The 13902-nt window shown below is 36.0% G+C and overlaps 1 protein-coding gene across 2 annotated transcripts in view; it reads right to left on the bottom strand.

The window, feature by feature from the left end:
- COL4A5 (collagen type IV alpha 5 chain) overlaps window positions 1-13902 on the bottom strand; it is a 324804-nt gene that overhangs the window by 120630 nt on the left and 190272 nt on the right. For both annotated transcript variants that reach the window (XM_024551615.3, XM_053917134.1), the window contains 6 exons: window positions 11521-11574; window positions 11368-11424; window positions 11067-11111; window positions 8637-8690; window positions 7072-7113; window positions 2907-3039 (listed from right to left, as the gene is read on the bottom strand). In XM_024551615.3, coding sequence (XP_024407383.2) covers window positions 2907-3039; window positions 7072-7113; window positions 8637-8690; window positions 11067-11111; window positions 11368-11424; window positions 11521-11574 — 385 coding nt within the window. The remainder of the gene's footprint in view (window positions 1-2906; window positions 3040-7071; window positions 7114-8636; window positions 8691-11066; window positions 11112-11367; window positions 11425-11520; window positions 11575-13902) is intronic.

The following is a 13902-nucleotide window of genomic DNA, read 5'->3' as shown; positions in this document are numbered from 1 at the left end:
GTATAAACATCCTCTGGGACAACTTCAACAGGTTCAACATTTGCATGATAGGGATACCAGAAGGAGAAGAGAAAGCAAGAAATTGGTAATCTATCTGAAAAAATAGTGAGAGAAATACTATTTAACAGATGTTGTATTTTAGAATTGTGCACCTGAAACATATACAATTTTATTAACTAATTTCACCTTATTAAATTTAATAAAATTTAAAAAATACCTGTTTTATGATCAATACTTATTTAGACTTAATATACTTTCATAATATTTTTCCTAACCATTGATTCTTCCATCTTATGCCCCCAACCCTAATTTCATCCTGAATTCATGTCCTTTTTCCTGGAGTAAAACTCTAGTAACTATGCCAGAGAAGTTATAGAGGTAGTGAACTTTCTAAGTATCCAATATTCATACTAGGATGACATCTTGATGTAAAATACAATCCTAAATTCAAAGTTATTTTTCTTTATCACTTTGAAAATGTGCTATATTATCTTCCTCTGACACTCATTGCTTTATGGGTGATCTGCCTTTTCTCTCACACAGATTTTAAGTTTTTTATATCCTTAAATTCTAAAAAATACCTACAATGTGTCTAATAATATGTTTTTTATTATTACTTTCCTCTTGCTTAATATTTCATAAGCCTTTTCACAGGGACTCATGTATTTTTTAATACATAAAAGTTCTCAGCTATTAATTTTTCAAATATTGCCTGTTGTCTCATTTTCTGGTCCATGAACTTCTTAATGGTGGATTTTGAAACTTTTAAGTTTATCCTTTATGTCTCTTAACTCTCCTTCCATGATATCCAAGTCTTTAATGTTTTCCTTATCTCAATTTTCCAGACACAGTATTTGCTTACTCCATTATCTTGAAATTAGATAATCAGTTAAACCAAATGGAGACCCATATTTATTTTCTTTCTTTCAGGATGGATCACTGAGCCTCTCTCACCTCATCATGTTAATTTTTCATTAGCCAAATATTTTTGGAGGGAAATACCTTGGAATAAATGTAATCAAGGATGTAAAGAACCTGTACTCATAAAATTATAAGACACTGAAGAAAGATATTGAAGAAGATACAAATAAGTGGAAGCACATAACCGTGATTGTGGATAGGAAGAATTAATATCATTAAAATGTCCATATTACCCCAAGTAATCTATAGACTCAATGCAATTCTTATCAAGATACCAAGCACATAACTCACAAAACTAGAACAAATATTTCAAACATTTATATTGAACCATGAAAGGCCCCACATAGCAACAGCAATCCTGAGAAAGAAGAACAAAGTTGGAGGAATCACACTACCTAATATCAGACTATACCATAAGGCCATAGTAATGAAAACAGCACAGTACTGGCCTAAAACAGACACATAGATAATGGAACAGAATAGAGAGCCCAGAAATAAACCCACACCTTTATAATCAGTTAATATTCTAGAGAGGAAACAAGCACATACAATGGGCTAAAGATGGTTTGTTCAATAAGTGGTATTGGGAAAACTGGACAGATACATGCAGAAAAATGAAACTAGACTACCTTGTTATACCACACACAAGAATAAATTCAAAATCGATTAAAGACTTAAATGTTAGACCCGAATCCATAAATATAGTAGAAGAAAACATAGGTAGGAAAATCTTGGACATAGCTTTTAATAATATTTTATCATACATATCTCCCCAAGAATGGAAAACAAAAGAAAAAATAAACAAATGGAACTACATCAAACTAAAAGGTGTTTGCATAGCAATGGAAACCATCAACAAAATAAAAAGACAACCCATGGAATAGGAGAACATATTTACCGATATATCTGATAAGGGGTTAATATCCGAAATTTATAAAGAACATATAAAACTCAACACCACAAAAATAAATAATCCAATTAAAAAATGGGCAAAGGACCTGAATAGACTCTTCTCTAAGGAGGACATACAGATGGTCAATAGACATATTAAAATATCCTCAATGTCATTAATCATCATAGAAATGCAAGCCACAATGAGATATCATCTCATATGTGTCACAATGGCTATCATCAATAAATCAACAAAGAACAAGTGCTGGTGAAAATGTGGAGAAAAGCAAACCCTTTGCAGTGTTAGTGGGAATGCAGACTGGTGAAGCCACTGTGGAAAGCAGTATGAAATTACCTCAAAAATTAAAAATGAGTTTGCCTTTCAATCCAGTGATCCCACTTCTGGGAATATATCTGAAGAAACCCAAACCACTAATTTGAAAGAACATAAGCACCCCTTTTTTGTTGCAGTGTTATTATAATCACCCAGATATGGAAACAGCTTAATAGTCCATCAGTAGATGAGTGGATGAAACAACTAAGGGACATTTATGCAATGGAATACCCCTTGGTTGTAAATAAGAAGAAAATTTTACCCTTTGCAAGAGCATGGCTAGACATGAGGAACATTATGCTAAGTGACATAAGCCAGTCAGAGAAAGACAAATACCATATGATTTCACTTATATGTGGAGTCTAGTGAAGAAACTTAACTAACAAGCAAAACAGAGAGAAACTCATAGAGGGCTGCCTGACAGCTAAGGGGGGAAGGGTATGGTGTTGGGATTGAGCAAAAAGGGAAAAGGACTCATGGACATGAACAACAGTGTGGTGTTTGCACTGGACATGGGGATTTTAAGGAATTAAATGGCAATGGAAAAATACAAAACATAAAATAAAATCAATTCAATTGATTTGCCTTTAAGTATAGGTGAAAAATTTGTTGAGAAAATCTAAGAGTGGAGAAGTTTCTTTCAATTAAAAAGTACTCATATCTTCTATTGCATGTTCACCCTGGAACTAGTATGATAATATTTTATATGCGATTAGTCAAAAAGCTCTGAACACAAGCACATTAGTACAGCTGCTTTTACCTGGAGGTCCAGGAAGGCCAGGTGGACCCTGTATTCCAGGAAATCCTTGCTCTCCTTTTTCTCCAGGCAAGCCAGGAAACCCCATGTTTCCTTTTTCTCCTACAGTTACACCAGTCTCAGGCCTAGGAATTACCTTTATTATAAAAGAAAAAAAAATAAGAGAACTCAAAGAGGAAGAAGCTTGTTCTCCTGAAGATAACATAGCAGCTACATATGATTACAATGCCATCATTTTCACAAAGTGCCCTGATGCAAAATCATTGACTAATATATAGATTATGATTCACATCTATATTACTTCTTCAACAGACTAGAAATTGCCCCAGACTAGTAATAATATTACTACTCTCCTGAACTCCAGGATTAGAGACCTATAATTATTTTAGATGTCTCTTATCTTATAATTCATATTCAATTCATTTCAATCACCTAAGCAGATCATTCTTCACCTCAAATGTCTCTCTAATTTGTCCTCTTCTGTTGCAAAAGCTACTATCCTTAGCTCACACTTGGACTAAAAGAAGCACCTCTGAACTTTTACTCTTGAATCCAAATCTACTGCTAGGATATGCTTGTTCAAACACCAATTTTTTTGTGTGTTTAAGGACTCAAAATTGTTCACTACTTCTTACTATATCTGATGCTAGTTTTAACCCTGGATTGTGTCAAGTCACTTTTCACTTCCAATACCTTTCTCATTTTTCATCTTCTGCTTTCTCTAGTGATGAATTTTTAGTAGAATGAGGTCACTTCATGTATATGGAACATTCTTGTCTTTGTTTTTGAATATGCCATTTTAAACATCAGTAATGTCTTCCTTCAATCTTTCCCTGTATCAACTCACATTTTTTCTTCCTTCCTCCTAAAAAAATTTATCTCTTCTAGGAAGTCTCTATTGATTAAAATCAACTAACTGATTATTCCTTTTCTCTATGTCTTCTTAGAACCTCAGCAACTAAAGGATTCCATGTTAATAATATAAATATAAAGAAATTAAACTCAAAGAGCCATAAAGGTAAACAAGCCTTAGATTTAAGAAAGTGTTAAGTCCAAGGTACAAACCAACATCTACTGACAATGTGTGGTATTTTACTTGACATAAGAAATATTCAGACAATTGAAAAAACCAAGATGGAGGCATAGGTAGACACACTGCGCCTCCTCGCACAACCAAAAGAAGGACAACAACAATTTAAAAACAAAAAACAACCAGAACCGACAGAAAATCGAACCACATGGAAGTCCGACAACCAAGGAGATAAAGAAACATTCGTCCAGACTAGTAGGAGGGGCGGAGACGGGCAGCTGGGACAGAGAGGACTCACGGCAATGAGGCCGGACCCAGAGATTAGCGGATTGTGGAACTAATGGGGCAGGCAGTGCAACAGCTGGCAGACCCCATGGCCCCACATTCGCCCATGGATAAACCGGGAGGAACGGCGGGGGAGCAAAACAGTCTGAGCAACCCAGGGCTCCAGCTCGGGGAAATAAAGCCTCAAACCTATGATTGAAAACACCCGTGGGGGTTGAGGCGGCAGCAGGAGAAACTCCCAGTCTCACAAGAGAGGTCGTTGAAGAGACCCACAGGGGCCTAGAGCGTGCACAAGCCCACCCACTCGGGAATCAGCACCAGAGGGGCCCAGTTTGATTGTGGGTAGCAGAGGGAGTGACTGAAATCCGGCAGAGAGTGGAGTAAGCACCATTGCTCCCTCTTGGCCCCTCCCCCACATACAGCATCACAGTGCAGCAACCAGCGTTACCCCGCCCCAGTGAACACCTAAGGCTCTGCCCCTATATGTAACAGGTGCGCCAACACACACACACAAAAATGGTCCAAATGATAGAACAAATCAAAGCTCTAGAAATAATTCAACTAAGCAGCGAACAGATAGCCAACCTATCAGATGCATAGTTCAAAACACTGGTAATTAGGATGCTCACAGAATTGGTTGAATTTGGTTGCAAATTAGATGAAAAAATGAAGGCTATGCTAAGTGAAACAAAGGAAAATGTACAGGGAACCAACAGTGATGGGAATGAAACTGGGAGTCAAATCAACAGTGTGCACCAGAAGGAAGAAAGAAACATCCAACCAGAAAAGAATGAAGAAACAAGAATTCAGAAAAATGAGGAGAGGCTTGGGAACCTCCAGGACATCTTTAAACGTTCCAACATCCAAATTATAGAGGTGCCAGAAGGAGAGAGGAAGAACAAAAAATTGAAAACTTATTTGAACAAATAATGAAGGAGAACTTCCCTAATCTGGCAAAGGAAATAGACTTCCAGGAAGTCCAGGAAGCTCAGAGAGTCCCAAAGAAGCTGGACCCAAGGAGGAACACACCAAGGCACATCATAATTACATTCCCTAAGATTAAACAGGAGAGAATCTTAGAAGCAGCAAGGGATAAGGACACAGCTACCTAACAAAGGAGTTCCCATAAGACTGTCAGCTGATTTCTCAAAAGAAACCTTACAGGCAAGAATGGGCTGGCAAGAAATATTCCAAGTCATGAAAGGCAAGGACCTACATCCAAGATGACTGTATCCAGCAAAGCTATCATTTAGAATGGAAGGGCAGATAAAGTGCTTCTCAGATAAGGTCAAGTTAAAGGAGTTCATCATCACCAAGCCCTTATTATATGGAATGTTAAAGGGATTTATCTAAGAAAAAGGAGATAAAAAATATGAACAGTAAAAATGACAGCAAACTCATAGTTATTAACAACCACACCTAAAACAAAAACAAAAGCAAACTAAGCAAACAACAAGAGGAGGAACAGAACCATAGAAATGGAATATGGAGGGTTATCAATAGGGGAGTGGGAGGGGGAGAGAGGGGGGAAATATACAGAGAATAAGTAGCATAAATGCTAAGTAGAAAATAGACAGGGGGAGGGTAAGAATAGTATAGGAAATGTAGAAGCCAAAGAACTTATATGTATGACCCATGGACATGAACTAAAGTGGGGGAATGTGGGAGGGAGGGGGTGGGCAGGATGGAGTGGAGTGAAGGGGGGGAAATGGGACAACTGTAATAGCATAATCAATAAATATATTTAAAAAAAGAAATAGTAGAGGTGGGAGGGAGGGAGGTGGGAGGTGTGGTGGAGGGAAGGGGAGAAAATGCAGACAATTGTAACTGAATAAAAGTAAATAAATTAATTAAAAAAATAGAATTATAAAAATAAAAACAATTCAGATAAAAGAAGAACACTAAAAGTTGTGGGACTTAGAATTGGAATAGCAATTCAAAGAGGAAAGTGGGCTGCTGGAAGGAACTACACAAATTTTCAATTTCTTCTGATATTCACCAAAATTTTTCATCTCATTTGATAAAGAAATTCTTCCTTAGAGAACTAAAACTGATTTTAAAATAAAAATATTTAACAAAACTAAACGTATACCCTCATGAAATTTTGTAAGCTACTAAGTATCAATATCTGGGCAAAAAGAATAAAATTGATATTAGAACATACAGGTTTTATGGCGCTTGCACCTTGCAGCTTTACTGCAGTTTAAAGTCAAGAGTCTTATCAAATTTCAGCCAAAGGAAAACCAGTCTGTTAAATTGCAGCAATAATATTTTATTCCAAATAATATGTGAAATACATTTGATTTAAATTTCATGGAAATGCAAATATGACAGAAAATCTGTACACCCCTTCCCAATTATTCTTTCATAGAGCAGTTTCCTACATTTGTTATTAAAAGTCTTGAGAAGTACACACTCAGGGAAAAAAGAGGTGTGACTCAGACAATTACAAACTGATAAAATCTATTAAGACTAAATCCTTTCCCCTGAGCTCTGCAAGGGAAAGAACCAATTCTTAGTTCCCCAACAATTTTTTTTATTGAAAGTTTGTAATCAACACTTGTACCACCTTCTGGTTACCTGATAAATGATTTGGCAATCATGATGCAAAAAAACCCAATGTCATAATTTTGGAACTTTACTATGGAGATGTAATACACAGACAGAAAAATACAAAGACCTTGAGGTCAACATCACTGAAATGTTTAGATGTAAAGATTTTTAAGACAGCAGAAGTTGATAATGACTTGGAATTTTGTGTTCTACTAGGAAAGGGAACAAAGTATATAATTAAGGCACAAAAATGAAAATGCATTAATAAACTTGATAAATGAAGACTAAAAAATAACTTACAAATCCAGGTGGGCCAGGTGGGCCAGTGTCACCTTTTTGGCCCTATTCAATACAATTTTAAAATAGGTTAGTAAAAATCATATGAAAACATCCATTTCTTCAAAAACATAACAGATAACTGAGTTCCATAAAGACCCAGAAATGCATAATAAAATATATCAAAAATAAATAACATGAGGTAAACAAAACAGTAGTGAGCTAAGCCTAAGAAGGCCTGTGATGTTCTTTCAGATTTACTAGCTATATGATCTTGACCAAATCAATTAATTTCTCTGCATTATCTATAAGTCAAGATTCTAAGATATTTCTAATTCTCACATCCTTTGATTTTAAGATTCGTATTTCTAAGAAAATATAAATATTTTACAAAGAAGATACTGAATAAAAAAATTGGTACCACTGGAAGTAGTTAAAACCATTACTTTTTTTTTTTTTACACTTAGCCATATTCCTTTTCATAAAATTTGTCAAGGGCAGTAATTTCCATCATTGACAGATATGTTATAGCTGATGGACTTAAATATCATCAGGAATAGCTAATAAATCATAACTGCTCCTGTGAGTGTGCTCTTAGAAGCTAAAGAAAGACAGATTCAGATAAAAATATTACCCTTTACCAGTAGCTACATCAGCATGAAGAACACAGTATTCAACCATTACTCCACTGCCAAAACCCAAGGATAGATGTCTCCCTCACACTTCTGTTCGCATTCTAGACTTATTCATAAAAAGCTTTCAACTATCTATAATCTCCTTTTAGTTTAAGAAGTTACTCTGCACTATAACTTTACTTAATACTTGAAAAACAATCTTAGTCTCTGAGTATTTATATATTCCTTTATTGTAGTTATGCCTCTTATGCCAAATAGAACTTAGATCTAATGTAGAGATAAACCACCATTAAAATATGTGCCCTTGGAATACATTTAATTTTGTAACACCTTGCCAGCAAAACAAAGCTTTTCAGTTTTGGTTTTCATACAAAGCAATTAGAGACCATAGAGACTGAAAAACTGGTTATTTTGTGATCTGCTATATATAGAGGAATTGAGTGCTTCATACATTCTTTCAAAGTCACTTTTTAAATAGGGAAGTAAATAAATCACTTCAGTCAGGCTGCATAGCCAAATTAAAAACGAAAAAAGAATTAGCCACAGACTTCTAGGCAATAATTGTATAGAGCATGGAAATGTTTAGTGAAGACATTTTAAATTCACAGCTTATAGGCCTTTTCAGTAGGAGGACCTCACTAACATGGTGCTGAATTTACTTTCTGGAGAACAAAGTTTTGCCGATACATGTTCAAAGCAAAGACATCAACTTTTTACAATGGAAATGGCTGAAGTTCAACAATTCTTTATCTACTTCCACCACATGGACTATGATTTAGAACAATGAATGAAAATTCAGAAGAAGGGGGAAAAATCAAAAGATGGATAAAGAAGGTATGTTTTGAATATAAAGGTAGTTATTGAGAACTTTTTAGTTTATAACTCAACATTGGGAGAGAAAAGCATTATGTTAATGAGAATAAAACTAGTTACTTCAAATTTTAAAATTCTTACCTTTTCTCCAACCCTTCCTGGTCCACCAGGGTAACCAGGATCACCAGGCAAACCCTTTAAAACAGAGGACAGAGTAACATCAGCAAAAACAGTGGAGTAAGGGCCACCCTAAAAATCTCTTCTCCGTTAAAATGGCCAGAGTCAACCGTTTTAGAACACCGGAAATTAACCAAAAGCTTGCAGCAACACAGGAAGCATTTATTGAAAATGAGTGGCATTTTAACTTGCTCTATTCCCATCACCCTTCCCCAGCTCCACAGTTGCCTTGAAAACAAATAGCACTTAATCAAGGTTAAAAATGGTGACCTGGCAGCAACTGCAAGGGAAAAAAAAAGATACTGAGTTAGAGCTTCTCCAAAGCTCCTTGCCCAGAGAAGTGTCATTAATTCACTTGGCTGGTGGTTCCCTAAAAGACCCCACTAGCAAAACTAACTTTGACGTAACTTGAGTTCTCCCAGTACAGAGAACAGCGTTTTCCCTAGGGAATATCTGTAGACAACGAGGCAAATTGTTGACTATTATGGCTGCCTAATCATGAAACAGAGAAGCCAGAAAGTGAGGTGCTGCATTTACCTCCTCTTATGTCATTTTATATGTTTAAGTCATTTGTGAATCTGGAGTTCATAAATTGAGGACTGCCTGGTTAACGAAATCACATGTAAATAAATTTACGTGATTTTACTGCTTCCAATTTCCAGTCTAGATAAGACTACTCCCTTTTTTTTGGAATTCTATCCAAATGTCATCAAATTTCCTATGTGTTATTGAAAACTTCTTTTAATATCTACTGTGGATACTCAATAGTAAGGCTGCTTGAAATACTGTTGCTGGATGCACATGTGTTAAATTTTCCTCTTTTTGTAGTAATTAGCATTATCTCTCAAAACTTTTACTGAAAAAATTTATGCTAACACAAAAATTTGTATGTGAATGTTTTTAGCAATTTTATTTATAATGGCCAAAACCAAAAACAACCAAAATATCTTTCAATAGGTAAATGGATAAACATACCTTGGTATACCCATACAAACTAATACTACTCAGCAATAAAAATTATTGAACTACTGACATGCAGTACAATGTATTATGCTATGTAAGTGAATACTGTTTCAAAAGGCTATAAACATATAAGTGAAATCATATGGTATTTGTCATTTTCTGTCTGAATTATTTCACTTAGCATAATACCTTTTAGGTCCATATGTGAAATCTAAAGAGCGAAATAAATGAAAAAACAAAATAGAAACAGACTGATGGTTGCCAGAAGGGTGGAGGGTTGAGGGACTGAGTGAAAAACATGAACGGATTGAAAAGTACGGATAGGTAGTTACAAAATAGTCATGGGGATGTAGAGTACTACAGCAGAGGCAATATAGTCAAAATATTCTAATAACTATGTATGGTGCCAGATGGGTAATTGAAGTATTGGGGGGACTACATGGTGAAGTATAATTGCCTAGCCACAATGCTGTGCACCTGGAACTAATACAAAATACTATTGAATGTAAACTGAAATTGAAAAATACAATTAAGAAACTGCTATATACAGTATGATTCCATTTATATGACACTTTGGAGTAGGCAAAATTATAAGGATAAAGAACAGATCAATTTTTGATGGGGACTTTGGGTGGAGTGGCGGGGAGGGGATAACTATAAAAAAAGAATGTGAGGAAACTTTTGAGGGTGATGAAATTGTTTATGACTCCGGAGATTGTTATACAAGTGTATGCATTTGTCAAAACACAGAACTGTATGCTAATAACAGCTCATTTTACAGTACACACATTATATCTCAATAAATCTGACTTAAATATATATGTACATATACACATATAAATACAATGGAATCCTACTCGGCCATAAGAAAAGATGAAACACTGCCATTTGCAACACCATGGATGGACCTTGAGAATACGATGCTAAGTGAAATAAGTCAGTCAGAAAAAGTGAAGATCCATGTGATTTCACTCATATGTGGGATATAAAACTAAAAGCAATAAATGAACAAACAAGACAAACAAAAACTCATACACACGGACAACAGTATGGTGGTTACCAGAGGGAAAGGGGTAGAGAGTAGTAAAGGGTAAAGTGGGTCAAACATATGGTGAGGAAAGGAAATTTGACTTTGGGTCATAAATACACAATGAAAGATACAGATGATGTATTATACAATTATACACTTGAAACCTACATAATTTTATTAACCAATGTTACTGCAATAAACTTAAATAAAAATAAAATAAAAAATCAGATTTTTGTTTTAAAAAATTTAACTTAAAAACAGAGGAATTTCAAATTCATATTCAAAAGAGATAGACAGTAATTTCCATTCATTTAAATTATTTCCAAATATAAGCTTCTTTGTAATCCTGCTTTCTGACCTTGCCTTTTTTTTTTCTTTTTAGGGGAATGGACTTTACTCACTGGAATTCCTGGATGGCCATTCTCTCCATCTTTGCCTGGTTTACCCTATAGGATTCAAAGAAATGCAAGAATAAAAATTTGTTATTTAGGAAGTATGAGGTTCAAGAATCTAACAACCTTTATTCCTGCCTTGGACTAAATTAAGTGAACTTTTTAGTCTCCAATATCATAATGAATAAAATAATATTTTATTCATTATGACATTTTGAAACAATGAAAGTAGGACTTAAGAGGAAAGAATAAAATTACACACACAGATTTAAAAATTTTTGCAAAGTGTATTAGTAATTACAACACTTACTCTTTTGCCAGGTTCTCCTTGCTCACCCTTCTCACCTTTCACACCACCTGAAGGACCCTGTAAACACAAAAATAGTTTTACATTGCTTCATGGAATACTATATATCAATACTAATTTACATTAAATGATGCTAGAGAATTTTAGGTTACTTACTGGAGGACCACGCATCCCTGGAGGTCCAGGAGGCCCTCGGTCACCAGGAAGTCCCTATGCAGTAGTAGGGGAAAGGAAAGCACTATTAACACTGTTAATAGGCCCTGGCTGGTGTGGCTCAGTGGACTGAGCGCTGGCCTGTGAACAAAAGGGTGGCAGTTTGATTCCCAGTCAGGGCACATGACTGGGTTTTAGGCCAGGTCCCTGGTAGGGAGCGTGCAAGAGGTAACCGCACATTGGTGTTTTTCTCCTTCTCTTTCTCCTTCCCCTCCCCTCTGTCTAAAAACAAATAAATAAAATCTTTTAAAAAATACTGTTAATAGTACAGCTAGCTAAATGTTTTTATCACGCTGAACTATGACTTATGTAGTATAACCAAAGATAATAGAAGGTTTATAATTCAAAGTTGAAATCTGCTAGGCAAAGGGACCTAGAACCATCTTTGCTCACCTAATTTATTTTTAGTTATTATTTCTTTTTTAACTTTATTTTTATTGTTGACACAATTTTTTAAAAAGATTTTATTTATTTATTCTTCAGAAAGGGGAAGGGAGGGAGAAACAGAGGGAGAGAAACATCAATGTGTGTTTGCTTCTTGTGCACCCCCTACTGGGGACCTGGCCTGCAACCCAGGCATGTGCCCTAGACTGGGAATAGAACCTGCGACCCTTTGATTCACAGGGTGACACTCAACCACTGAGCCACACCAGCCAGGGCTGTTGACACTATTACAGATGCTCCCATTCCTGCCCCTATGCCTCCACCCCTCCCTTCCTCCTGGCCATCACCATACTATTGTCTGTGTCTATGGGTTATGCATATATGTTCTCTGGCTAATCCCTTCCCTTTCTTTCATCCAGGCTTCCTTCATTCACCCCTGCTGCCTCCCCTCTGACAGCTGTCTGTTCCATGTATCTATACCTCTGTTTCTATTTTGTTCATTAGATTCTACACATAAGTGAGATCATATGGTATTTGACTTTCTCTAATTGGCTTATTTCACTTAGCATGATAATCTCAAGGTCCACCCATGTTGTTGCAAAGATAAGATTTCCTTCTTTTTTTATGGCCTATTAGTATTCCATTGTGTATATGTACCAAAGCTTTTTTATCCACTCATATATTGATGGGCACTTGGACTGTTTCCAGATCTTGGCTATTGTAAATAACACTGTTATGAACATAGGGGCACATATATTCTTTTAAATTGGTGCTAACGTCAATTGATTTTTAGTGTATATTCAAGCCAAGTTTTGAGGTAAGTTATAGGGAACTGTTCCATGTGTGGGAAATGTAGCCCAGCTCCCACTTGGAAAGACCAGTGGGAGTGAGGTCTGGCACATGGGAACCACGCCCATAGACAGGTTCTCCCATGGGGAATCAGGCCTGCAAGTACATAGGCTGCTATGAGACTTGCTTTTGGGTGAGTTTTCCCTCACCCTGAATTGAGGCAGCAAATGTTTCCTGAGTTTCTTTAACTTCCTAAAGTCTGTGCTAAACCACCCAAGTATGGAGTGTAACCAGTTCAACCACTTTCCCCCTTGATCTGTAACATGCTTCTCTTTGAAGTAATTACCAGCATTCTGTCCTTTGTTGTCTGTAAAAGGTAATCACCTACAGTGAACCTGTGCATAGTAAATGAGGACCATCCTCAATGTAATGTGCCCAAAAAGGCAATAAAAGCCTGTCTAGGCAGGGGTCGCTCTGTCTCTTGGGCTCTCTCTAGCCCTCTCGCCCTCTCTTACTTAGAGAGTGGCCATGCCGTCCCTTTTTCTCCACAGGATGTCGGTAGTCCGTGTGTATTTGTCTATTGCTGCCACAACACAGGATCCTGCTGGGCAGGATCCGCATCAGTAAGTAACAAACAAGATTTAAAATAAAAGTATTAATAATTTTCTCTTCTTATAAAATGTTTTATGAAAAGCAAGTGTCTCTAAAACCAGGAAAGGTGAGGGCTATATATGACATATACTTTTTGGCAGAGAATTAAATGATCCAATCCATATTGATGGTAGAGTTTCAATATAATTTGTCCTTTATTCTTAACTTTCTTGTTAGCCTTTAAGTAATCCAACTCCATTGTACTAAAATATGTACCAAATAATACATGAAGTATGTATTACTTTAATACGTAATACATAAAGTATAATAAAGTATGCACTAAATGTACATACTCCGTTCAGGGGTGGGCCACTATACTACACAAGACATGTTTGATCCCCTTGTCTACTCTAAAAGAAGCAATATTTAAGGTAATTATTTCTAAACATAACAAAGGTTTATAGAGTAACACCATCTTTTTCCTTGAATATCAATGAAATGTAGAGAACATAGTCATCTAAGACCATTATAGTGCACCTTTCCATGACCTAATTTGTACAT

The sequence above is a fragment of the Desmodus rotundus genome, chromosome X (genome assembly GCF_022682495.2).
Source record: "Desmodus rotundus isolate HL8 chromosome X, HLdesRot8A.1, whole genome shotgun sequence".
NCBI lineage: Eukaryota > Metazoa > Chordata > Mammalia > Chiroptera > Phyllostomidae > Desmodus > Desmodus rotundus.
Note: the sequence above shows the minus strand (reverse complement) of the source record. Positions and strands in the feature narration are given on the sequence as shown.